General features: G+C 44.9%; 1 protein-coding gene across 1 annotated transcript; it reads left to right on the top strand.

Moving 5' to 3' along the window:
* The first annotated feature begins 874 nt into the window (after positions 1–874).
* On the top strand, positions 875–25,701 carry LOC125299337 (mitogen-activated protein kinase-binding protein 1-like). Its single transcript, XM_048250576.1, has 29 exons — positions 875–1,053; positions 1,949–2,040; positions 3,789–3,851; positions 4,411–4,468; positions 6,063–6,233; positions 6,342–6,479; positions 6,722–6,904; positions 11,354–11,514; positions 12,253–12,442; positions 12,622–12,759; positions 13,055–13,239; positions 13,591–13,682; positions 13,970–14,095; positions 14,406–14,476; positions 15,503–15,627; positions 16,001–16,076; positions 16,363–16,474; positions 16,682–16,745; positions 17,203–17,313; positions 17,714–17,916; positions 18,072–18,109; positions 18,231–18,443; positions 19,029–19,290; positions 21,537–21,659; positions 22,053–22,134; positions 22,810–23,093; positions 23,814–24,698; positions 25,035–25,120; positions 25,374–25,701. Exons 1-29 carry the CDS (start codon positions 949–951, stop codon positions 25,596–25,598), a joined length of 4,662 nt encoding a protein of 1,553 aa, XP_048106533.1. The 5' UTR covers positions 875–948; the 3' UTR covers positions 25,599–25,701.
* Positions 25,702–25,870: the final 169 nt, after the last annotated feature.

The following is a 25,870-nucleotide window of genomic DNA, read 5'->3' as shown; positions in this document are numbered from 1 at the left end:
TAGGCCTACGGATTGATGCAGTAGCCTATCTTTGCAACATTATTAAATTAATCTGTCACCATGCCTACGTTTGTAAAGAGGAGAACATTTTAAACGTTACATTTAATTTACATGTTGACAATGAGTAGTTTTGGTTGTTGTTGGTGGTGTTATTGCATCCCTTCTATGCCTACAATGCAAAATTGTTCCCTCACTATTGAAAGCTCCTGTTGCCGCATACGCATTTCAAAACATCGCGACGTGAAATGCCACAAAAAGGGTTTGTGAATAGGTCTTAGTGAGTTAGGAGTCCTCTCGACTTCTTTTAAGCTGTCCCAGACTTAGGTGCTACTTTTAGGTCTAAAATGCTTTGTGAATTACTTTTAGTGAAAAAAATTAGGAGTCCTAAAGTTAGGAGTGACACGCCCATTATTTTTAGGAGTTGCTCCTAAATTCGCCACTTATGAGCTACTTTTAGCCTTAAAATTCTTTGTGAATACGGCCCCAGATACGGATTTTTCCAAACGTCAATGGGACACATGAATGGGATTCTTACATCCGGCACCTAACCGCATTTTGGCTGTGGGCGGGACTGTGCAGCTCTATTGTCATTGGTTTGCCAAAATCTGATTTCGTCTCTGGCACGGTAAGGTGGAGTAGAGAACTCCCGAGCGCACCCAGAGCGCATCAGAGCGCACCTAAGCTGCCAACCAATCCGACGTCAGCTGTTGGAGTCTACAGAATGAAGGTGAACTGACCAACAGAATGATGAACAAGCACCTCTCAGCTGGGCTGCAAACAATCAGTTCTCTGTGAGGCCGGTCGTCCGACGCAACATATAGTTTTCAAGTATCTATATTTTCAATATAGTTGATCAAAACTTGATTAATGAGAGTCAATGACTGGCTGATGAGATTTTATTGCAGTTAACAACGTCTCCTCAGATAATTTGAAGTTAAATTCCGCACTATGGCTGGAGATGGAACTACAATAAAAAATCGGATAACGAATTTCCTCCGGTCGCCCTCCATCAAACTGAAAAGGAGTCGCACGAAGGAAAACCTAACAACTAAGGTGAGCCTTTCACTCCTGAAATATAACCTATCCATAGTCACACACAAAGTCGTTGTGTATTAGGATATCATAGCCTACCTAAAGGACCGTTGGCTAATCGGTATGCGTTTTAAATATGTGATAGGCTAATCAACTGCTTGCTCTGTGGGCAAAGTAATTCTGAAAAGCTGCGCTTAGTTGCTTTTGTGCAACGAAAAATTAGTAGTTCTCATCATAATTTTTAGTCTTCTAAATGTCAGAGTTGTGTCGCTTTCTATGTGAAGAGAGAGGCCACTCTATACCTGGCCAAAGCTTTGATCTTCAACAAGGATTCTTGACCTCTGAGTGAATGAAACAACGTGACTTTTCGATTTTATCAACATTATCATCTGAATAGATTAATCTCGTAGTGGTTATATCATTAGATAGAGGGCCTGTGTGAAGTTATATCTTGCTTTGGTAGTTCTCCTGTATTTCTTTCAGATATCATTGCCATTCTGTACTTTATCTTCTTATCTTATTAAAGAATATTACATAGATTTGTCTTTTTTACCAAGTTAGTCATTAACTTCTTGTGCCTTCAAATAAACTCCAATAACATGATCAGGGCTGGATTTGTTATCTGCCTTTACACAGATTAAGTGTGAGTGTGACATTATTTGTTTTATGTTAAATAAACGAGTTAAACCATACATTATTATATTGTTATATTATTTTCAGTTGTACAGTTCAGTTGTAGGCCTACATAATTTCCCTATGTTTAGTATCATATGGAATGCCACACCTTTGAAACAAATATGTCTGTTATAGACTAGCAGGAATGTGAGATATTTAATCTCATTTCATCAGATGAACATGTGTTAATGGCTGTGTGATGGTGATTGTGGAATTTTGTCACACCTTCTGTGTCCCACAGGTGACCCTTGAAAGGGTGCTGGGTGTCACAACCTCTGGGAACAGTGGCCTGACCTGTGACCCCAACACTGGCCTGGTGGCCTATCCTGCAGGGTAAGAGAATGTGTGTGTGTGTGTGTGTGTGTGTGTGTGTGTGTGTGTGTGTGTTGTTTGTGTGTGTGAGAGAGAGTATAAGTATGAACAAAAGAGAGATGGAAAAGAGAAGGAGTATGTATAAACTGAGCTGACAAAAAGTCAGACAGACAGTCTGAAAAAATAGATAGACAGAGCAAGACAGACCGACTGAGAGAAAGAAAATAGATAAACAGAGAGACAGAGAGAGAGAGAGAGATAGAAAGAGTATTGGTGTGTTAAAGGAGAATTCCGGTGTGATATTGACCTAAAGTGTATTGAAACATGATACCGAGTGTGAACGGATGTCTCATAGCCCATCTCGGCTTGTCCCCTGCACTCCAAAATCTGGCGCTAGTTAGCCGATGCTACCAACAGCTTTTTCAATAGTGGTGCTTGACATCGCATCGGGCTAGCCATGCAAATAAATCACTGTTTTACACCCATTTACGAGGCTCAATGTATCTCCACACTTCATTGGTAGACTTCGAGGGGCCCTGACATTTTAAAGCGAGACATTGAGAACTTTGAAAAAGCACTGGTAGTTTACTTACAAGACGATTTATACAGACAGTATCTTCACAAAGTTTAGCGTTTGCAGCCATCTTGAATTTAGTCACGATAAATTCGAACAGCGAGTAAGAATGAACAGCTATGATGGGGATCAGATTCCAAAAGAATTGAGTGGAAATGCATGGATTCCAGTTGCTGCTACTGGAAGAAACTGGAATCCATGCATTTCCACTGAATTATTTTTGGAATCTGATCCCTATCATACCAGTTCATTCTTACCGTTTGTTTGACTTATCGTGACTAAATTCAAGATGGCTGCAAACGCTAAACTTCTCGGAAGATACTGTCTGTATAAAAACCGTCTTGTAAGTAAACTACCAGTGCTTTTTCAAAGTTCTCAATGTCTCGTTTTAAATGTATCATAAGGGAAATGACAGCTTTTTGTAAGACTGTTATCCAGCTGTATGAATAACATTGCAGCACACATAGCTGTTGTCTCAGTGGTTTGTTTTGCATTTGTGTTTGTGTGTGTGTGTGTGTGTTTGTGCGCGCGGGCGTGTGCTGCCTAAACATTGTGTCCATTGTGCTGAGTAGATAATCTCTATGCAGGTCAAGCACGCAGCATTTGTAAGGAGGGCGGTGTCTGGTCCTACAAGAGAACTAGGACTACAGCCTGGCACTATGCCATGATGTGTGTATATGTCTGTGTCTGTGTGTGTGTGTGTGTGTGTGTGTGTGTGTGTGTGTGTGTGTGTGTGTGTGTGTGTGTGTGTGTGTGTGTGTGTGTGTGTGTGTGTGTGTGTGTGTGTATGTGTGTGTGAGTGTGTGAGAGAGAATACTTATATTTGGGATGCAGTAGTGAAGCACTGGGGGAATCCTTCAGGACCATGGACAAGGGCCTTAGAACATTTCCAGCAGAAGATATTTGGACTATGCTGCTGCTGCTGCTGTGTGTGTGTGTGTGTGTGTGTGTGTGTGTGTGTGTGTGTGTGTGTGTGTGTGTGTGTGTGTGTGTGTGTGTGTGTGTGTGTGTGTGTGTGTGTGTGTGTGTGTGTGTGTGTGTGTGTGTGTGTGTGTGTGTGTGCGGCGATGCGTGTGTGTGTGAGGGAGGGAGAGAGAGAGATGGGTGTATGTGTGCATTTGTGTACATGTACTGTACATGCTTTATCTAATATCTTTAGTGCAAAGCGTAACTCTCTTGATCTCCATGTCTCTAGATGTGTGGTTGTGCTGTTGAACCCAAAGAAGAACAGACAGCAGCACATCGTCAACACATCCCGGTGAGAGGCACCTATCTCCCCTAACTAAACTAACTAACTAAATCTGTCAGGTCATAACTGTGACGTCTGTCCATCTTAGTCATCTAAGGGGAACATCAATCTAAAACGTCAGGCAATTTAGTTGGTCAAACCTGTGTAGGTGCTTGATTTGATTATTGTGTAATTACACTACTATTGTGCTAGGCAGTAATGTTGGGATTACCTTGCAGACTGTTTCGGTCTTTTTGAATTTCTCTCTTTTTTTTTTCTCTTCTTTTCTTTATTTTGGCCTTGATGATACTTTCATGTTCAGCTCATAGTAACCAATAACTCTCCTAAAAGTTGAGCCGTTTGGCCTGAAGAGTTAAGCTATGGGGCTATAAAGAGGTTTGTCCCAAATCACATTCTTGAAAAACATTCCCTGGTGTCCGAGTACCACCTGTGTTGTGCTGGACTGAGCTGGCCATGGTGGATCTGATGCAGGGCAGGATCCGCCTTAAAGGCGGTCATGGTCAGAGCCTTCATCAGCTACAGAAGCTCTTCTTTGTTCAGTTCTGAAGTCTTCTTTACCCCTTTGCAGGAAAGCAGTCACTACATTAGCCTTCTCCTCAGATGGCAAGTACCTGGTCACAGGAGAGGTAAGTGCTTTCCCCTTTTTCTCTTCGTTTTTCTTTCCTATCTTCTCATCTCCCTTCTTACAGCATCAGCTTAACTGTACCTCCTGATTCCTCCATCATGCCAGTTGCTGTACTGTACTGTACTGTACTCAATTGAATTGAATTGTTTTGTTACATCACTTTGTTTATGCAATGCCTAAACACACACACACACACACACACACACACAAACACACACGCACACACATAAACCTAATCCAGCAGAATCGGAACATTGTGGTGGTGGTGGCAGGTTTCCCAGGTGTGTTTGTTGTGTGCCTGTCTATCTGTGTGTGTGTGTGTGTGTGTGTGTGTGTGTGTGTGCGGAATGTCAATCCCAGCCTTCAATTTGTGCTGTGCATCTCACAAACGCGCTAGGCTTCACTCCCAGGGATTAATTAACCGATTAATCATTAATCCGATGGCCCAGACCTGACCCAATGCTTGTTGCTCTGCAAAAGCAGAGACAGGGTGCTGTCAGCCCTGTGTGAAGGGTGTGACGTCCCTCCCTCCACCCCTCAGTGTCCCGCAGTTTTCCACAGCAGCTGTGTTTGCTCAGAAGAGCTCTTTATCATTTTTAGAAGTTCAGGGTTTACCAAGACTGATTTGTAGGAATTCTTCAGATTCTCTCAGATGAGGTTCCTTATTTTTCAACGGTGTTCTTCACAGTGTAAGGTTCTGAATGCTGTGGAGGACCATTTTAACAGGGTTCTTTGGTTCCACAATAGTACACCTTTTGACGGTTCCTTCACGGATATAAGATCTGTCTATCTAGACGGCATACACAGAATGTATATACAGTATATTTATTTATGATATATTATATATGTTTATCTTAAAGTTATCTGTGACCTGTCAGATCAGAGTTTGTGCTGTCTGCTATGGTGTTTGCTGTGCTAAAGAGGCAAAGCCAGACACACACACACACACACACACACACACACACACTCACACACACACACACACACACACACACACACACACACACACACACACACACACACACACTGAGGAGGCTAATCTTGTTACATGAGGGAGTTAATCTCATTGCTCAGGACATTTCCTTCTCCATTGTTCTTGGACCTGAATGGGCTGCTCTGTTTATGGGCCACCCTCATCCCCCTTCATGACATTTGGCCTTCGTGTGGGGCAACACGCTCTCAGATTACAGTAACGCTCACACAGACAGGATGAACTTTGACCCCTGAGGGTGGTGGAAGAATTCTGTGGGTGTCAGAGGCAAATATTTCAGAATTCTCTGTCATGGGTTCAGTAATTTTCTTCTGCTGTTATCATGGCAGCCCGTTCTCTGTGGCAAGGCTCATTCCTGTCTGGTCGAATGGAACAGTTGTCTTGTCTCTCTGTGTTCAGTGATAAGTTGTAAACTATTTCTCATTTTAATTGTTTATTTTCCTATCTTTTTACTTTTCTCACACCATATTTTATTTTTTTGTCTTTCTCCTCTTTTCCTCTGTTCTTTTTCTTTCTTATTTTTCTTTCTATTCTAATGATCTCTCGTTCCTTCCCACTTCCTCCCTTTCTTCTCACCTCGCCTCTCTTTCTCTGACACCCCCAGTGTGGCCACCTGCCAGCGGTGCGTGTGTGGGACGTGTGTGAGGGCTCCCAGGTGGCCGAGCTGCAGGGTCATAAGTATGGTGTGTCCTGCGTGGCCTTCTCGCCCAACAGCAAGTACATCGTCAGCGTGGGCTACCAGCATGACATGAGTGTCAATGTCTGGGCCTGGAAGGTACTAAACACACACACACACACAAACACACACAGACAGAGAAATGTATGTGACATAAAACACAAAGTATGTGTGAACAACAGTGTTTGATCTCTATTTTTTGCTCAGAGAAATATTGTGGTGGCTGCCAATAAGGTGTCCAGTAAAGTGACGGCGGTGTCCTTCTCAGAGGATAGCTCTTACTTTGTGACGGCAGGAAACAGGCATGTCCGCTTCTGGTACCTCGATCACTCCGGTTCTGCCAAGGTACACCACTAATGACAAAGATTTGCTGCAAAGATTCAAATTTAACTTCTAGTTTAACTACCGATTTATCGGAGTATGCCTTGGCATGTAAATGACGAAACTAAACTAAGAAATGTGAGCACAGAATATTCCCATGGTGTATTACTATGCAGATGATAATTGTTATGGTATGTTATGGTATATTTCTGTGGTATGTTATGGTACATTACTGTGATATATCACTATGGTGTGTTTATCTGCAGGTTGACGGCCCTATGCCCTTAATGGGCAGATCTGGCCTGCTCGGAGAGCTCCAGAACAACTTCTTCTGTGACGTGGCATGTGGGCGTGGCAGTCAATCAGGAAGCACCTTCTGCATCACTTCCTCCGGGCTGCTGTGCGAGTTCAACGAGAGGAGGATGCTGGAGAAGTGGGTGGACCTCAGGGTGAGTGGTCCTAATGCTAACACTAGTAACCTTGTCACTAAGTGACATGAAGAACTAATGTTAGGGCTATGTTCCTCCTCAAAAGGAATCATACATCTTTGATTTAGAATCTCTGGAATGTTCAGACTAGGATACATTAAACTGTCTGCATTGCATGTCACTCAGGAAGTTGAACCAAGTACTATGTAAGTGATGACGAATGCCAGTGTTGAGGCTTTGCCACTATTTCAAAAGAATCAATTTCATTCAATTAATTGTTTGACCCCATTCATTTCCTCCTGGTAATGTAAAGATATTGGCAATCAATCAGAGACGAGAGTAATCTCACTTTGCACTTGTTGGAAGAGCAGCCTGTAAGTCTTGCTGGTGTCTGTGTTCCCAGTGCAAGGAAAACAGACACCAGCCCAGTGTTTCCCAGTCCCAGACCTCTGCTTCCTGATTCACTCAAGTGGAGATTCACCAGGTTGTCTGGTAAACATCAGTCAGCACACACACAGATAGAGTATCTGAACCTTGTTGACTCATTAGTGTAGGGGCTTCCTTATTGGATTGTGGCCAACTATCAGAGGAAGCTGAGGCCAACTGCGGCTCCAGGTCGAAGCTATTATTTGACTATCCTTTGGCTAGACCTGTGGGGCTGGCCCGCATTGACCTTCCTGTGTGTTAGTGTGCATGCGTGCATGTGTGTGTGTGTGTGTGTTTGTGTGTGTGTGTGTGTGGTGTGTGCATTTTGTCAATGAGGCCTATGTGGATATGTGTGAGATTAGGGTCAGAGGGGCCTCCTCTGTAATCTCCTGATGAGGAAACAGTGTTGGGAAGTAACAGAATACATGTAATAGGATTAAGTATTTAAAATAACAAATTTAAGCAACTATATTTGAATACAGTATTCAGAATTGAGTCAACTGTACTGGCAGGAGTCATGCATCCATGAATGTACCTCAGTCCTAAAAGCCTGAAGCAAGTGCCTTAACTGGAAAGGTGAACTGTATAAAAGTTCATCATTCATTTTATATATTTTTTTTAGGTAAGACAGCCTTTTGAAGGCACTTCATCGTTTACATGTATGGTTCTTGTCCATAGACATTCATAAACTTAGGCAGACATATAGGCATATACATAATAGAATAGAAATAGAATCAAGTAATTAATAATTTAATATAAACATTTATTTTAAGTGAAAAATATGAATAGTCAATGTTTTTTAAAATACTTTAAAAATATATATTTAGGCCTAGAAATAAGAATTATAATGTGATCCTCCTTCACGGCCTGGTCAGAGGCTTCGTCAGTCTTCAACAGATGAAGTGGCACAACCCAGGGTTAAAATGCAACAATGCCAGTATCGCTTGGGCTTGATGTCCTTCACTTGGTCATCCTTCTTCTGTGTTTTCCCGTTCTTCCCACTGCGCCTCTCTGCCTTCCTGGCCTTCTTCTCAGCCTTGGCTAGAGCTTTCAGCTGTTTCTTCCTCTCAGCGTCCCTGACCTTCTTCTCCATCTCCATGAGCTGCTTCAGGTCCAGCTGATCTGCTTTCATGTCTTTACAGCCACTGGTGCTGGGAGTATCCTGAAGAAGAAAAAAAAATCCTCTCTCAGATATAAGTTTTCTAACAGTAAGGCAAGTCAAGCTCTCATCTGCAGGCCCCGGCTGTGGCGCGACTGGCTGGGGCACCTGCACCGTACGCCAGCGACCCCGGTTCGATTCCCGCCCCATGGTCCTTTCCGGATCCCCCTCCCAACTCTCTCTCCCACTAGCTTCCTGTCATTCTTCACTGTCCTGTCTCATTAAAGGCATAAAAAGGCCAAAAAAAAAGCTCCCATCTACAGTTGCCTTGACCATAGGGCATTAGGAAATGATTGTAGCGTTGGGAAGTACTGAGGAGCAGCATCACATTAGCGATGGCCTGGTGTTTCTTGAAGCAACAGCCCTTTCAGGCTTTTCTGCTCAGGGCAGTTCCACCCAGGTGTTTGGTACTCTGTATTATAAAACACATAAGTATGGGAATGTTCAAGAGATTTTTGAAACTTTACAGTTCAAGTTTATGTACAGTATATAGCCATTAACGTACACAGTGGTGATTCAGCATGCTTTAGACTTGCACTTTCACCATACACATTATACATACAGTATCAATTCATGGCCACTATTATCAGTGTTTTAGAAAAGCAAGCAATCATATCTCACCGCCAGTGTAGCTGGTTGGCCCCTGAGCTCCTTCATCAGCTTTTGTCTGCTGACAGCCACAGACATCAGAGCAGACCGCAGGGCCTCCTCTCTCTGCGTCCTCTCTCTCTCCCACTCTGCTCTCTCCTGAACACGCTCTCTCTCCAGAGCCCTTAGCTCCACTGCGTGCTCCTCACTCTCCACCTGCAGGAGCTGCTGCAGGTTCCTATGGTTCTGCTCGAGAGCGGTGAAATAGTCATCCAGCTTCTTCAGCTCAGAGGCCCCGTACCCCAGCTCCACCTGTTTCGGGGTGACCCCCTCCTTATGTCCTGCCACACCATCAATCTTCACTCTCTTGCCATCCAAACGCCCTCTGATGGTGGTTGACAAAGTTGCCTTAAAGCTGCAGTTGGCAAGTCTGACAGATTGAGGGGACACATTTTTGAATGTTTACAACTCTCATGCCACCGAGCACCCTCTTATCAAGTTCGTGCTCGTCAGTGCGCACCAGACTGCACCAGACTGTGATTGACATTCAGATCTCACACAGCCCTGCTCTGATTGGACCAGAAGAACCGGGAGCTGTGGATTTTTGCAAAACAAATAACAGGCTCTAGGTGGAGGCAGAAGTGCAGATTTTTTTCTAAAACCGGTTAATTTATGTTGTTCCGTCGGAGAATAGTGAGTCAGTTTCAGTGAATATGATCAAAAAAATCTTGCCAACTGCAGTTTTAAGGTGTCAGACCTTATGTTGTGGCTGATGACACCTACGAGGGTGACCTCCTCAGCACCCTCTCTCCCCAGGCTCTCTCTGATCTAGTGAGGAGCCTGCACAACCAAGAGCTTGGAGTGATGATGGTATGCCACCTGTACGCCTTCTGCCCTCTCCATAATGGCTGATGGTGTGAGCTTATTCACAGCTGTATGTGTAGCCATGAAGATATACAGAAGTCTGCAATCAATCAGAAACAAATGAAGCTTAGGAGAGAATACATTGGCCTATTTACACTGTGACCTTTTTTGCCTAATCAGTTTCCCCTTCGGATGTTAACAGGCTATGTGGCGGGAATCCTCACCACCGTCTACGTCATCACTTTCACTCAACGATTTTGTTTTATGAAGCCCTTGAAAACGATCTGGGTATTATTATATATTTGTGTTACATGTAAGAGTCCGATTAAAACGGCCTACCTTTCAATCAGAAGATGGATGTAATGAATTCAATTATGAATTCAAGGTAAGAGTCCGATTAAAACGGCCTACCTTTCAATCAGAAGATGGATGTAATGAATTCAGTTATGAATTCAAGGTAAGAGTCCGATTAAAACGGCCTACCTTTCAATCAGAAGATGGATGTAATGAATTCAATTATGAATTCAAGGTAAGAGTCCGATTAAAACGGCCTACCTTTCAATCAGAAGATGGATGTAATGAATTCAGTTATGAATTCAAAGTAGAAAATCGAGCCAGAAATGTGTTTGCATGTCACTTTCTTTCTAAAAAAGAAAAGATAGAGTGATATGCAGCCTGTAATCTGCAGTGGAATACATTTAAAAAGCAACCCACCCAACACACTGAGGAAACACTCAACAGTAGTTTTGTGTGTGTGTGTGTGTGTGTGTGTGTGTGTGTGTGTGTGTGTGTGTGTGTTCACCAGAGGTGTAAAAGTCTGGCTTCAGTAAAAGTCCTACCATGTATTGGTTCTACCTGTGCACTTAACATATGAAGAGTTCAGATGCAAAACCCTCTAAATCCGTCTGAACACTTTTCTTTTAAATGAGCATTTAAATTCAGGCTCCTATAGGTTTTTGCCTATAAATCGATATTTCAGACCAGGAAGAGAGTGGTATTTAGTGGGTTTAGAAGTTAAATTATTTGATTAGCGTATACTATGTGTGGAGAGCATCCCCTCAACATCTTTATCTCATTTTTGACATAGGTGGCATTTAGAGGCTTTTGCATCTGAACCCTTCATATGTGATTTCACTAATTAGCTGATCTACCTTAAGAATTGTGCTAGTTAGAATCAGATGATTAAGTGGAAGGTTGGAACCAAAATGTGGCAGGACTTTATCTTTCTGCAGCCAGACTTTTACACCTCTGGTGTTTACTGGCCTAAGTTTGCATTGTGTGTTTGCTAATAGAAGACTGTGAGAGTAGTTCAGGGCACCATGGCTGTTAACTGCTTTTTCACGCTAATACACTGAGCACACATCAGACATGTATCCGGTAGATAAACAGGCCATTGTGGTTACTGACCGCTGCTCTTATCGTCTCTGCTTTAGACGTCCATGGCCAGATCCTTATGGGTAACAGCGGATCGGATCTTCTGCGCGTGTGCAGAGGGCACCGTGCGCACCTTCAGCCCTGCGGACCTGCGCTTCTTGGGTACCTTGCCTCGCCCACATCACCTGGGCACGGACGTAGCGGCTGTCACCCAGCCCAGGTGCGTACAGCCGGACATCACAAAGCAGTGGTAGCTCACCTGGCCAAAGCGCACGTATAGATAGAAATGGATGCACTGTAAGGCCTTGCGCACACCAGTAAACTTGATGGTAAACTTTAGTTTAGGGAGCACATGTTAACCATTAATACATAATATGCATAACATATGTATTACATAATATGTATAATAATATGTGTATGTATTAGATGTATTAGTGTGCAACAAGGTCTGTATTAAGCATCATTTGCACATTTATTAGGACTTTAATTGTTATTCTTAATCAATAAGTAATTTATTTTGGATAAATGCTTTTTCTAAAACGGATAGTTCTGGTTCAGGTCATGCCTAACAACGCCCCTTAGCTGTTCTATAATCAGTGTCACCTACCTGCCTCAGGTACGAGGCCTGGCTGTGTGCTAGCTGTAGCCTGAGCTGAGGTGACTCACCTGATTGGATAAGGGGCAGTGCCAGCATCAGCCATGGCATGGGTGTGCATCCATGCTTGAATTTTGAATGAATGTGTAAATGTTATGTGAATATAACAGAGACATTGAATTGCAAACTTAAAAAGTGTTGAGGATGTAACTGCCATCTTGTGTTGCTTTGTTTTGCCCTATGGTCTTTGGTCAGAAGGGCATCAGCTGGAGCACTGCTTTCCTCCCCTCTCAGATGCACTCAGTTTAAACTCAGTCTCTTACTTTTCCTCCTCTTCTTCCTCTCTTGTCCATCTCCCATCAGCCACCTGTACTCCACCCAGCCAGATGCACACTATCCAGACACAGTGGCAGTGACCTTTGACCCTGCCAATGGTTGGGTGACGTGTGTGTATAACGATCACAGCCTGTACGTGTGGGATGTGCGTGACCTGCAGCGTGTGGGGAAGGTCTTTTCTGGCCTCTACCACTCCGCCTCTGTCTGGGACCTGCAGGTGTGTGTGTATGTTTGTGTGTGTCTCTGTGTGTGTGTGTTTATGTGTGTGTATGTATTAGTATAACCTTTCTTTTACATATGGAGTATACATTGTCAGTATGTGGATTGAATCTCGTGTGTGTATGAGTGTGTGCGTGTGTGTGTGTGTACAAATAATCTCTCTTTCTTCCTCATCAGGTGTATCCAGACAGTCCTGACGCTACTGAATCGCTGCCTAGCTCCACCTCTTTCCTGACTTGCTCCGCTGATAACACCATCCGCCTGTGGCATTCCGATGGGCAGCGCTCTGTTCCCAAGGGCAACATCCTTAGCAATGTGAGTCTGCTTCTGACCGCTGCACATCACTTGTGACTGGTCAGACATTCCTTGTGGAATCTTGACTTTTTAGTGTTTTTGCTTAAATTTGTGTTTGTGTGTTTAAGGGTACAAGTGTGTTACTATGACTGTGTGTGTGGATGAGTGTGTGTGTGTGTGTGTGTGTGTGTGTGTGTGTGTGTGTGTGTGTGTGTGTGTGTGTGTGTGTGTGTGTGTGTGTGTGTGTGTGTGTGTGTGTGTGTGTGTGTTTTCTTCACTGGGTTTCATCCCATCTCTGTGTTCATCCCAACTGCAGGACCTGCTGAAGGTGATTTACGTGGAGAGTGGCAGTGCCACCATGCTGGACACAGACATGTGCAGCACCTCTGGGGTGGAGAAGCAGGACAGTGTGGCCCCCGAGGTCAGGACGGGCATCCGCACCATCGGCGTCAGTCCAGACGGCAGGCACCTGGCCTCAGGAGACCGCACCGGCACACTTAGGTAAACCCCCACCAACGTGTGTGTGTCTGTGTGTGTGTTGTGTGTGTGTGTGTGTGTGTGTGTGTGTTTGCATGCCAGAGAAAGAGATTGTGTGAGAGAAAATGTGAAAGCAGTGACTGGTTATTGTCTTTCTTAATTGGCCTCAGGCAATTGAACCGATACACTCAGGTATACCTGTGTCTGCGTGTTTGTGTGTGTCTGTGTGTGTATGTGTGTGTGTGAGAGAGGGTGTAGATAGATAGATAGATAGATAGATAGATACTTTATTGATCCCCAAGGGGAAATTCAAGGGGCTATGCAACATTTAACAGAGAGCTACACACTCTGACATTGTATTATGTTTGTGTTCAGGGTGCACAATCTGAGCAGCATGGAGGAGATTCTGAAGGTGGATGCCCATGACGCTGAGATCCTCTGTCTGGAGTACTCTAAACCTGAGACTGGTGAGTGTGTGTGTGTGTGTGTCTGTGTGTGGGTGTGTGTGTGTGTTTGTGTATTGTGAAGAATATTGATTGTTTACTCAGTAAGATGCTATTTGCTAATGTCTGTGGTGTGCATGTCTGTGTGTGTGTGTGTGTGTGTGTGCGTGTGTGTGTCTCTGTGTGTGTGTGTGTGTGTGTGTGTGTGTGTGTGTGTGTGTGTGTGTGTGTGTGTGTGTGTGTGTGTGTGTGTGTGTGTGTGTGTGTGTGTGTGTGTGTGTGTGTGTGTGTGTGTGTGCGTGCCTCTTTAGGTCTGCGGCTGTTAGCGACTGCGGGTCGTGACCGTCTCATCCATGTGTTGAACGCTGAAGAAGACTACGGCCTGCTGCAGACGCTGGATGAGCACTCTTCCTCCATCTCCGCCGTACGATTTGCTGGTGAGTTAAATACAGGATTCAGTCATATAATATATTATATGTAGCATAGAGGAGGTGCTATTTTACAAACCTAATAAACCCATTCCTTCTATACAGCCATCCTTCCTTGTGTACTATTAGAACTTTTAATCCATATCTGTCTGTGCATGTGTATGCATGTGTGTGTGTGTGTGTGTGTGTGTGTGTGTGTGTGTGTGTGTGTGTGTATGTGTGTGTGTGTGTGTGTATGTGTGTGTGTTTGTGTTTGTGTTTGTGCATGTATGTGTGTACCATAGATCTTTTTAATGTTTCTGTTTTCTTGGATCTGCAGCGGCCGATGGGAAGGTGAAGATGATCAGCTGTGGAGCTGACAAGAGTGTCTACTTCAGGACAGCCCACAGGGTGAGATTTTCAGATGAGGTGATCGCACCATAGCTCCATCCTCCTGCATGATCATTAAGGTTCAGATCAGGATGCAGATGCTGGAATTTGGATTCACATTGGGAGATAGGGGCGAGGGTCTGAAGTCCCCTGATTTGCTCTTCTTTAAGATGGAGAGGCTGTCATGAACCCATATGCCTAGGTGCACGTGTAGCAGTCATTTGTTTAGGTGGGGGCAGGCGGCTGGAGTAAGTGTGGTGTGATTCTCTGTGTTTTTGTGTTGGGTTGGCAGTTTGTTGGGTCTGCTGCCAGCCTTGCCAGGCTTTGTCCAGATGCCAGCATGTTCATGAAGTGCCCAATATAAAAAACACTGATCTGAAGTTCACATTTCAGTGCAGCTGACTTGGATGAAACTGTGGAGTGGATTGCTAAACCGCAGAAAACTTTTTTTTTTTCACCGTTATCACTGTAACTACTCACAGCATCCACCTAAATTAGGTCTCATTAGCAAGTTTTTAAAAGTTTCTTTCTACAGATAAACAAGGAAGTTGGAGTGGCCCATTAAGAGCTGAATCCTCTTACTAAGGTTTTTATTCAGGACTTAGAGAGCTTATTAGCTGTACAAGTAAACAGCTTTGTTCAGTCTTTCATTGCTCTGTTGTTTGGTTTTGTTTTGTTTTGTTGTCCTAGCCAGCGTGCAGCTCTCATTCCTCTCTCTTTGTCTTATGCGCTCAGCATACCACAGGTCATTAGTGGCGTCTTTAGCGGTTTGTGAGTCTGAGTGGCTCTTATGTAATCGCTTTATTGTCCACTTGCATTATGGAACTCTGCAGACCACTTTTAATGATGCTCTCCTCCCTGTTCGGTTAAAAGGTTGAGTTTTGAGTCTTGATGCTTTACAAGTCTGCAAGTTTTCTTGAAGTTCACTTTGCAGTACCCAGGTTTGAGATCAAGGGCATATTTCAAATAGTTCAGTGACACATTAAAGTGCATACAGAAAGTCTTGTACATTAACTCGTTGACCTTTTGACCCTTTGACCTGGATAGACACTCAGAGGAATGGAGTTCAAGCGCACTCATCATGTGGTGAGGAAGACCAGCCTCGCTGATATGGATGTGGATCCCACATGCAAATACGCAGCTGTGGGATGTCAGGACCGCAGCATCAGGGTGTGTGTGTGTGTGTGTGTGTGTGTGTGTGTGTGTGTGTGTGTGTGTGTGTGTGTGTGTGTGTGTGTGTGTGTGTGAGTGTGTGCATTTGTGTGTGCATGTGCATTTGTGTGTGTGTGTGTGTGTGTGTGTGTGTGTGTGTGTGTGTGTGTGTGTGTGTGGCGTGTGCTAATCTCAAGATTCTGCTGATCCTGATTAGGCCTGATTCTTAAAATTCTCTTAAAGTTCTTCAAATGTCCTGATTTTTTAAGTTCTGGACTCTCTTTGATCCGTTACCATCACATTGTAACATGTGTATCAGCAGGTCTGTTTTGGCTTCAGTGGAGCAATAGCCCTGATGTCTGTTGTCTGTGTACTGTCTTTATCTCTGGTCAGGATCTTCAACATCAGTAATGGCAAACAGAAGAAGTCCTTTAAGGGCTCCCAAGGCCTGGATGGCAGCCTACTGAAGGTTTGATCATGTTCTGTCTGCATGTGTGTTTATAGTGTAATACCCTGTGTGTATGTAGCTGAGAGGGAACAACTACTGTGGTTTAGTTTCTAAGGTGTATAGGTGTCATGGTGCAGAGTGCAGACAGCAAGTTTGAGACATAGATACTGTCTGGTGTTCTGGTGCCAGGTTGACTTAGTTTGTATGTGTGTGTGTGTATGTATGTGTGTGTGTGTGTGTGTGTGTGTGTGTGTGTGTGTGTGTGTGTGTGTGTGTGTGTGTGTGTGTGTGTGTATGTGATCCACAGGTCCAAACTGACCCTTCAGGACTCTATGTGGCCACAAGCTGCTCTGATAAGAACATCTGCCTGTACGACTTCCACTCAGGAGAGTGCGTGGCCACCATGTTTGGTCACTCAGGTAACTGTCCCCAGGCTACTGCCTAGCAGCAGGTGTGGCACAGGAGGCTAGTCTTAAGGGCTCCAGGGAACATGGACTACATCACAGCTACATACACATATACATTTACTAATTTAATTTAATTCATTTTATTAATTTATTCAAGTATATCTCACATTCTCCGCCTCTCCCTCTCTCTCTCTCTACCATCTACTTCACTCGCTACAGAAATTGTAACAGGCATAAAGTTCACCAGTGACTGCAGGCATCTGATCTCTGTGTCTGGAGACAGGTAAGGCAGTGACAGACACAAATACAACCCCATCTGACTCTCACCTTCACTGCCAGAGGATTCCTTTCTCCTTCCTCCATTTCTCTGTGCTCTCTCTCTCTCCTTTCCTCTCTCCTCATGCCCCCATGCCTCTGCCTTTTAGGCCTCTCATGTCACGTTCTCCCTTGTGAAGAGATACCACTATGTCCTTTGATACACTTGACTACTTCAACTTCTGCTCTCTCATCCTCTGTTGGTAGAATTCATTGTTATAGTGTGTTACCCAAGGCCTCCTCAGCATGGTAGTATCTATTGTGTCTTTATTATTATCAAAGGCCCTCGCTGAATTGTAGCTTTAATGTTAATCCTCACTTTGTAAGTCGCTTTGGATAAAATGTCTGCTAAATGAATAGGAGTGAATGTAAACGTAAACGTTTATTATTAATGGTTATTATTGCTGTTATCGTCGTCTCTGCAGCTGCGTCTTTGTGTGGCGTCTGGCCCCTGAGTTGACCCTCAACATGCGGGAACACATGGCACTGCGCAAGAAGGCACAGACTGGCACCATGGGCAAGAATCCCAGAGTCAAGTACGTACGCCACCTGGCAGGTGCACTAAATACACTTCAACAGGACAGCGAGGAATTAGGATTAGGTACAAAACCATGCAGGCTGGCAGGACAATCGCAGTTGGCCAAAGATCCCACGTACACAGCAGGCTAGAGATCCAGAATAGTTATACAATAGTTACTATATAGAATTGAATACAGAATAATTATATTTGTAGTTACACAACAAGCAAGACATCTGCAGTCACTACACAGCCAGTCTCAGCAGCTTGGTTCTGTCTAAAGGTTGTCAATAAATGGTCTTTCTATCAAGAAATGTTTTATATCAAATAGATCAGACATCTTCTTACTATCAAGTACTACGCTAATTAACTATGTGTGTTTTTGGTCTGCGTGTGTGTCTTTGTGTGTGTGTGTGTAGGCAAGAGCTGCACAGTGCTCCATCACTGATTGGTTATCAGGACACAGACAGTGAGAAGGAGGAGGAGGAGGAGGAAGAAGAGGATGTTGATGATGAAGAGATGAAGGTGTATCAGGGAGAAGAGGCAAGGGAAGAGGAACTCAATAATCAGAGAGATGCCCTGCAACATACTACCTCTGAGAGCAGTGTAGGGGAAGACATGGGTAAGTTGCATGTGGGCACACACACACACACACACACACACACACACACACACACACACACACACACACAAAAACAAATGCACCCACTTGCGTAAACAGGTAAACACATACTCACACAATCAAATAGGTGTTTATTTGTTCTCTCTGCCTTTCAGGAGCTTCAGATGTTGTTGCTGACTGGGAGCCCGTCCAGGTCTGTGTTTTCCTCTAAAACCCTCACACACTCACACAAAAAGACATTACATACAGACACACACACACACACACGCACACTAATTATAATATACCACTACTTCCCCCTCTCTTGTCCACAGGTCCAAACAGGGGCTGACAATCCTCCCCAGCTTGCTGGTCCGGTCGAGGCCCAAGCCCGTCCCCGTCGGCGCTGGTCCTGTCGGGTCAGCTCTGTGGAGCTGGTGGTCCAGTCCATGATGGAGCTGAGGCAGCTGGACCTGCTGTCCAAAATTGACCCAGAGGAGAACAGCCCGGAGCCCCAGCGCTGTACTTCCATCCAGAAGGGGGCAGTGGTGAGCTCAGCATGTCTGGTGCCTTACAGGCCTTGCTATGAACTCAGCATCAGGACCAGTGTGGTCATCCCTCACACTTCAATGCCATTTTTTGTCTTCAGTGTAAAGTTCCTATGTAAAATATTGCCCCCTAGTGGTCCTAAACCATACTCACAGGACAAGACAGGAAGACTGATAGTCATGCATTGTTTCCCTGGGAACAAATCCTAATGCCTTCCTGTTCACAATGTAAATGTAAAAGTACTACTAACAGTCACCTTTGCTTCATGTTTTGATGTTGAATAATGACTTGATCATGTTCCTGTAAAACAATCAATTGTCTAAAATTAAGTTTAAGCACAGCATACTGGAGATATCATATCATACCTCGATCGCCCTAGGTCAACCTCCTCCTGCTCCTCCTTTTTCTCCCTCCTCCTCCTCCTCCTCCTCCTTTTTCTCCCTCTCCTCTCTTCCTCCTCCTCCTCCTTTTTCTCCTTCTCCTCTCTTCTTCCACCTCCTCCTCCTCCTCTTTCTCCCTCTCCTCTCCTCTCTTCCTCCTCCTCCTCCTCTGTCTCTCTCTCATTTCCTCCCTCTGCTCCTTAGGATCCCCCGGGGGGCCGTGTGAAGAGGCGCAGGCCACGGCCCCACTCCGCCTGGTTGGCCCCTGCCCTGACCCCTGAACCCGAGGGCGTGGTCCTCTACCCTGAGCAGCAGTGGGGCGGCAGCAGCGAGTTCCAGGTGAGGGCGGGCCACAGGTACAGCCAGGACTCGCAGGACTCCCGGTGGTCCCACAGCCGCAGCCCGGACAGCGCAGGGTCCCTGGGCTACTGCAGCGGCGTGTCCAGCCCCGACCACAGGAACCTCGGTGAGATACCGCTAGCAGGCTAATGGTAGCATTAGATGTATACAGACAACAGACATAAGTCCCTTACCAGAGCCGGACAGTAACGGAGTACATTTACTTGAGTACAGTACTTGAGTACAATTTTGAGGGATCTGTACTTTACTTTTTTTGGGGAGTACTCATGACTTACTCATGACGACTCAAGTACATTTGAGAGGCAAATATTGTACTCTTTACTCCACTACATTTCTATCCAAAACCGTGAGTACCCGTTACTTCTTCTAAAAAAAAAGAAAAAAGAAAAATCTCGGAAACCCTCAATTTGTTGTTTCCCCTCTCAAACGTGATTGGATTGTGCAGGCGCCACTGATTGGGACAGCCTATCCGCAATCACCTTCAGCTTTCCGCCAAAGTCATCTCCATGGTCAGATTTAGATAAGAGATGTAACCATGGATGAAACAATGGATGAAGACGCAACAGGTCCATCCCGGGAATGTGCCAACCCGTGGCCCCACCTCGCCAGACTATTTCAATTTTCTGAACAAGTTAATGATAGTTTTCGCTTCAAGTGTTTCAATTACAAAATAGTATTTTGTATTTGAAATACGTATTTTATATACATGTATTAGAAATACTGCCCTTCCCTGGCAACATGGTAAAAATATGAAAATTACTTGATTTTACTTTCAATTCCTTTTACATTCTCCAAGGTATTAACATTAACATTTTTCATAACTCCATGTAGGACGTTTCTGTACATAAATGTAAGCACTGTAGCAGTAGTAATGCAATATTTAGAAAATGTACTCTTGTACTCTTGATACTCAAGTACTTTTAAAAACAAGTACTTTAGTACTTTTACTTAAGTAGACATCTGACTGTTGTACTTTTACTTGTACTTGAGTAAAATTTAGCAAAGGGTATCTGTACTTTTACTCAAGTAATGAAGCTGTGTACTCTGTCCGCCTCTGTCTCTTACCCATCTGAGGGATTTTTTGTAGTTCCTAGAACATAACGTTCCTAGAACCCTATTTTTCTTGTGTTCCGACTGGACCAATTTGGGGATTTTTAAGTTCCTCTGACTGCAGTTCCTATAACTCTTTCAGCTCCTACTTCAGGGTAGGGTCTTTTCCCTTTTCCGCATACAGTACAGTAGGAACCCTTAGTGACCTAGGTCTACATGATTGGTCCAACTAATAAGTCACGCCCACTTTCAACCCAAGTTGAATGGGCAATTTGCAATTGAATGGGCAACCAGTTGCTATGATCACGTGGCCATTGCGAATGCAAATTGCAAAACCAGTTTTGGGGAGAGTAGTTAGTAGAACTGTATAAATGTGGACTGTTCCTATAACTACGTTCAACAAATGTGTTGTCCCTATCTGGACACAGAGATGTGTTAAAAATAGGGCTGTCAATCGATTAAAAAATGTAATCTAATTAATTACATACTCTGTGATTAATTAATCTAAATGAATCGCATATATAATTTTTGCTCTGAAAGTATTTTAAATATTTAAATTCAAATGAATCATTGAATAATCAGCATTAGTGACATTAAAGTTCAAAGACTCTTTTATTCTTATTTTCACTGTTCAAATAATTGCCATAATAATCTATGATATGACCTAATATGCTGAGGAAATACATTCAAAAGTGCTTCGGGAAGAAGTTTTTTTTCACATACAAGGCATTTCAGGCCACAGATATAACCTACAACCGACACTAAATTAACACTCCCCTCAATGTCAACACTTATTTCTTTGCATTGATGTGCGACTATAGAGTTGATGAACTCCGGTGATATGCAAATTCCTTGCTGCAGACATTGCAGAGGACTTTATTTTCAACACTTTATTTTGTATCAACACCATCAGGCCGTTTTTTAAAAGTAAATGTTCCAATCAATGATCCAGGCAGCACATTTTCTTCTCTCTCCTTCATTTTACAGTCTAAAACGGCTCGGGGTCAAAGGTCATACGGAATCAATTAATTTGCACTAATTTTTTCAATCAGTTATTTTTTCTCAAATTAATTAATCGAAATGAATCAGTTATTTTGACAGCCCTAGTTAAGTTGTGTTGTTTTAACACTTTCGTTTTAAGAGTGTATGTTCCTGTAACTACTTGTTCGGAAAAAGCCTGTATTCACACGCACATGCATGCACACACACACACACACACACACACACACACACACACACACACACACACACACACAAAAACACACCCTTTAATGACACACCCTTTCCACATCCCTGTTGTAGACTCTGAAAGCCTGGAGGGCCTCAGCACAGACACGGATGACATCCACACGGATGACAATACAGAGGATGAGGAAGATGAAGATGCTCAGTTTGAGACGCTATCAGACCTCAGAAGCAGCACTGGTATGCCAGCATCAGGAGTAGATGTGGTCACATATAAGAGTCACATATAATGCTATATATTGCACTTCACGTTTTTTCTGTTTTATGTCCACAAAAGTAAAAAGAGGGTTCATACTCCAAGGCTCTTATAATTTCTCTTTTATTAGTATAAAGGTCATCGTTTTTAGAGTGTATTGTGAATTGTAAATCATTGCAAGACTCACATCTTACTTCCCCTTGCACAGCTTACACAACTTGATGAGCCCAAATAGGTCACTAGGGCAATGATCAGTATTTGACATTTAACATGTAACTTGACAGGGTGACAGAAATAAATGTATTGATTGTGTTCCTGTGTCTTAACTGTGTTGCTTTACTGATGCATGTGTTGTTGTTATTGTTGTTTACTTCTAGGAAGCCTTGGGAGAACTCTACACAGACCACTGCAGAGGACCACCATCTCTGCTCGCTTCCTAGCTCAGGGGCACACCGCCTGGTATGTGTGTGTGTGTGTGTGTGTGTGTGTGTGTGTGTGTGTGTGTGTGTGTGTGTGTTTGTGTTTGTGTGTGTGTGTTTCAGTACTCGGTTGGATAATCCACCGTCTTACAGTCTTTTATTCTATTACCCCATGTCAACGTCAGAGGCAGCTCTTGAGCCTGTTGCTAACCCTACCAACCAGACACAAAGTCTCTATGTCTGTCTCCTAGAGACAAGCACAAGTGTCCTGATCGTGCCCTGGTTCTACTGCATGCCAAGTGGCCATGGCTGTGTCAGTGGATGGCCAACTATGGTGTCTAATCCTGTTCTGTCCTGACTGTGCTTAATAAGTCCCTTGGCTCTGGAAGCGCCACTGACCAGAACATTGGTCCCTCAATCCCTGCTGTGAACCAATTCTCTCTCCTGGACCACTTTGTCCTGTGGCATTTTGTCTCACTGTTTTGTCTCACAAGAACCTGCTCCCCGTGGAGTCTTTCTCATCAAGACACCCTTCTGACCTTCCCCCTTGACATCCCCCTCTTCCAGGAGTCACTCTCCCTTGTTACCCTCTAATCAAAAGAACCCTAGAAGTGAATCAAGAGAACCATAGAACCAAGATCTGTAGAACGTTCTCATCAAGAGAACCGTCTGCCACACGAGAACCGTTCTCACGAGTGTTCCCTCTTTGTTCTAGGAGTCACTCCCGCATCCCGCGACGGAAGGATGAGTGTCAGAGTGTTGGCGAGCGGTCCCTAGTCTCCAGTGTGCGCCCCCTGCTGACAGACGAGGGCCAGTACAGGAGCTCCGACGCCCAGGGCCTAGAGAGGGGCAGTGTGAGCAGGGCCGCCGTGCCCATGCGCAGGAGGACCCCAGGGGCATGCGCAACCAGGGTCATGGCGCCCAGTGCCCGGGCCCCGCCGCTGATGCAGAAGTCCCTCTCCGCTCAGAACCTGTCTGGAGATGGTGCATCTCTCTGCCGTATGACTCCTTTATTCTCTATGGGGCTTTGGTGTGTGATAGATAGATATTTAGATAGATAGACAGATAGATAGATAGATAGATAGATAGATAGATAGATAGATAGATACTTTATTGATCCCCAAGGGGAAATTCAAGGAAGTGTGGGACGTGCCAGAGGCTTTTTCCCAAAGCACCAGGGCCTTTCATCCTTACATCCTTACATTGGGGTCTTTTGTTTCTAGCATTTGTGGGGGTTTTGCTTCTAATGTTTGCAAAAAAGTGAAGAGTGTGGGTCATACCAGAGGTTTCTTTTTTTTTGCAAAAATGGCATGGGCACCCAACCATTTCTTTCTTTTTGTTCTTTTAATTTGTAATTCAATTTAAAGTGACTTAAACAAAAATAAACACTTTATGTGGTGCCGTATACAACTACTTGTTTTTTGTGTATATTGTTGTTTTAAAAACCTGAATGAACTTCTCTCCATGAAACCAAATAAGTTGGTTGTGTTTGGACAGTAACGTCTAAAGGTCTGAAAAGCTGATACAGAAAAGGCAGTCAAAGGGGTTCCACAAAGAGAGATAGAGTTAGAGTTCTAAGGTAGAGGTAGAATTCTAAGTAGTAGAGGTAGCGTTCTAAGCACGAGCGCTTATGGGAGCAGGTCAGAGTGTGTGGGTATCCATGATCCTGAGCTGGTTCTCTGTGTTCTGTGGTGTGTGTGTGTGTGTGTGTGTGTGCAGGTCGGAGAGCCACCACACCGTCTCGCCTGAGGAGAGACCTCCAGCTCGCTCCACCCTCCTCCCCTCAGTGCACCCCGTCGCCCTCGGTGACCTCCGTCAGCACGCCCTCCTCCCCACCCCAATCCTGGAGGTCCCGCTCCTACATGAGCCCCACCACCAGCTCCAAGGCCAAGGTCTGCCGCTCCGTGTCCGTCGGAGAGGGCCTCAACCTGGGCAGTGGCTCAGCCGAGGCTGGCCTTGGGTCCCCCGGAGTCCTGGAGCCCAGCTTGGGGAGCCCTGCCAAGGCACCATTGAGGGCCCGCCTCTCTGTGGAAGGGAACAGCTTTGATAGGCTGAGCACCCATGCTCTCTCAGCCAATCACAAGGAGGCTCAGGAGTATGCACTGTACGGGAGCAGAGAGGGCCTGATGAATCAGCTCAGCCAGGCGTTTCCGGACAACAAGGAGCAAATGTTTGTGGGGAAGCGAGTGGAGGATTGTGGGAAGGAGCGGCCTCTGATGGCCGTGCAGGCGTTCTCCGTGGTCACCGAGGACTCGTCCAGCGCAGGTGGGCTTCGCCGCCACCGTCGTTCGTCCTCCATCATCATGGCAACTGTGCCGCTGCAATATCTTCCTCCTCATCATCATCTTCCTTATGACTATCATCTTCCTCCTTCTCACCATCATCTTCCTCATGACTATCATCTTCCTCCTTCTCACCATCATCTTCCTCATGACTATCATCTTCCTCCTTCTCACCATCTTCCTCATAACCATCATCTTCCTCCTCCTTATCATCTTCCTCACGAGCACTCATCTCTCCCTCCCTGCTGCTCCTCTGCCTCGTGGCCTGTTTGCCACTCTGCTCTTAACCCTGTGTGCTCCAGTGTGTCCAGCCACTCCACAGGTGAGGAAACTGAAGCTGAGGCTCAAGCTTGGTGTGTCAGGGCACTTCTCTCTCTCTCTCACTCTCTCTCTCAATCTCTCTCTCTCTCTGTTTTCCTATCTGCCTTCCTCTTTTTTCTCCTCTCTTGTCCTCTTTTCTATAACCTAATATGTGTTTGCTCAAATGATATCCTCCCACTCCCACTCATCATGTAAGTACAGGGACACAGTATTGGCTCTAACGTTCGAGGACTGAGGTGCAGCTGGAGGCCCTCAGTATCATTGACTTGTCATTACTGCTTGAGACTGTACCGTATCATTGCTCAAGAGCGTTCTGTCGTGTTCTGTTGTGTTCCAGGCACAGCAGTCAGTGTGGAGACGTGCCGGGAGGCTGCAGGAGAGCTCCAGAGGACGGTGGAGAGGACCATGCAGCTCTACAAGATGGTGAGCAGGATGCAGACTCCATACGTTTCGGCCTTATCTGTAGCCCTTTATTTTCCTCAATCTATGCACGTCTACTTTATATCCACCAAAGGTTGTATTCTTTACACTGTGTCACCCATGCTTGCATGCTGTCCACCCCTGGCAGGTAGATGGAGAGGGTTGGTGATTTTGTGTGTGTGTGTGTATCTATAGTCATACACTAATGCAAATCTCTGTGTGTGTGTGTGTGTGTGTGTGTTGTCTCCGCGGGCAGGTGAATGGCGGGGGCTGCCTTGGGGGTGCTGAGCAGGAGGAGATGGAGCGTGTGCTGGGGGAGGCGTTGGGCCGAGTGCGCTCCATGGTCGACTGTGTCCCAGCAACACCGCCCAGGGTGGGGGAGGGACAGGCAGGGGGAGGGGGGGTGGCCCTGGCTCTGCTGGAGCAATACTCTCAGCTGCTGCTAAAATCTGTGGAACAGCGACTGGTGAGCAAGGTCTGATCTCTCGCTCTCGCTCTCACACACACACACACACACAGACACACACACAGACACACACGCACACACACACACACACACACACACACACACACACACACACACACACACACACACACAGTGCTAATATAAGTGCACTTACATACAGACACACTGACATACAGACACACTTACATACAGACACACTGACATACACAGACATACATACATACACTACTACAGTATGTACACACACAATAGCATGGACTGTGTAGAGAGCTATGAAAATGTGAAAG

Source organism: Alosa alosa, chromosome 8 (genome assembly GCF_017589495.1).
Source record: "Alosa alosa isolate M-15738 ecotype Scorff River chromosome 8, AALO_Geno_1.1, whole genome shotgun sequence".
Taxonomy (NCBI): domain Eukaryota; kingdom Metazoa; phylum Chordata; class Actinopteri; order Clupeiformes; family Clupeidae; genus Alosa; species Alosa alosa.
The sequence above is the reverse complement of the archived record's forward strand: the minus strand, read 5'-3'. Positions and strand labels throughout refer to the sequence as shown.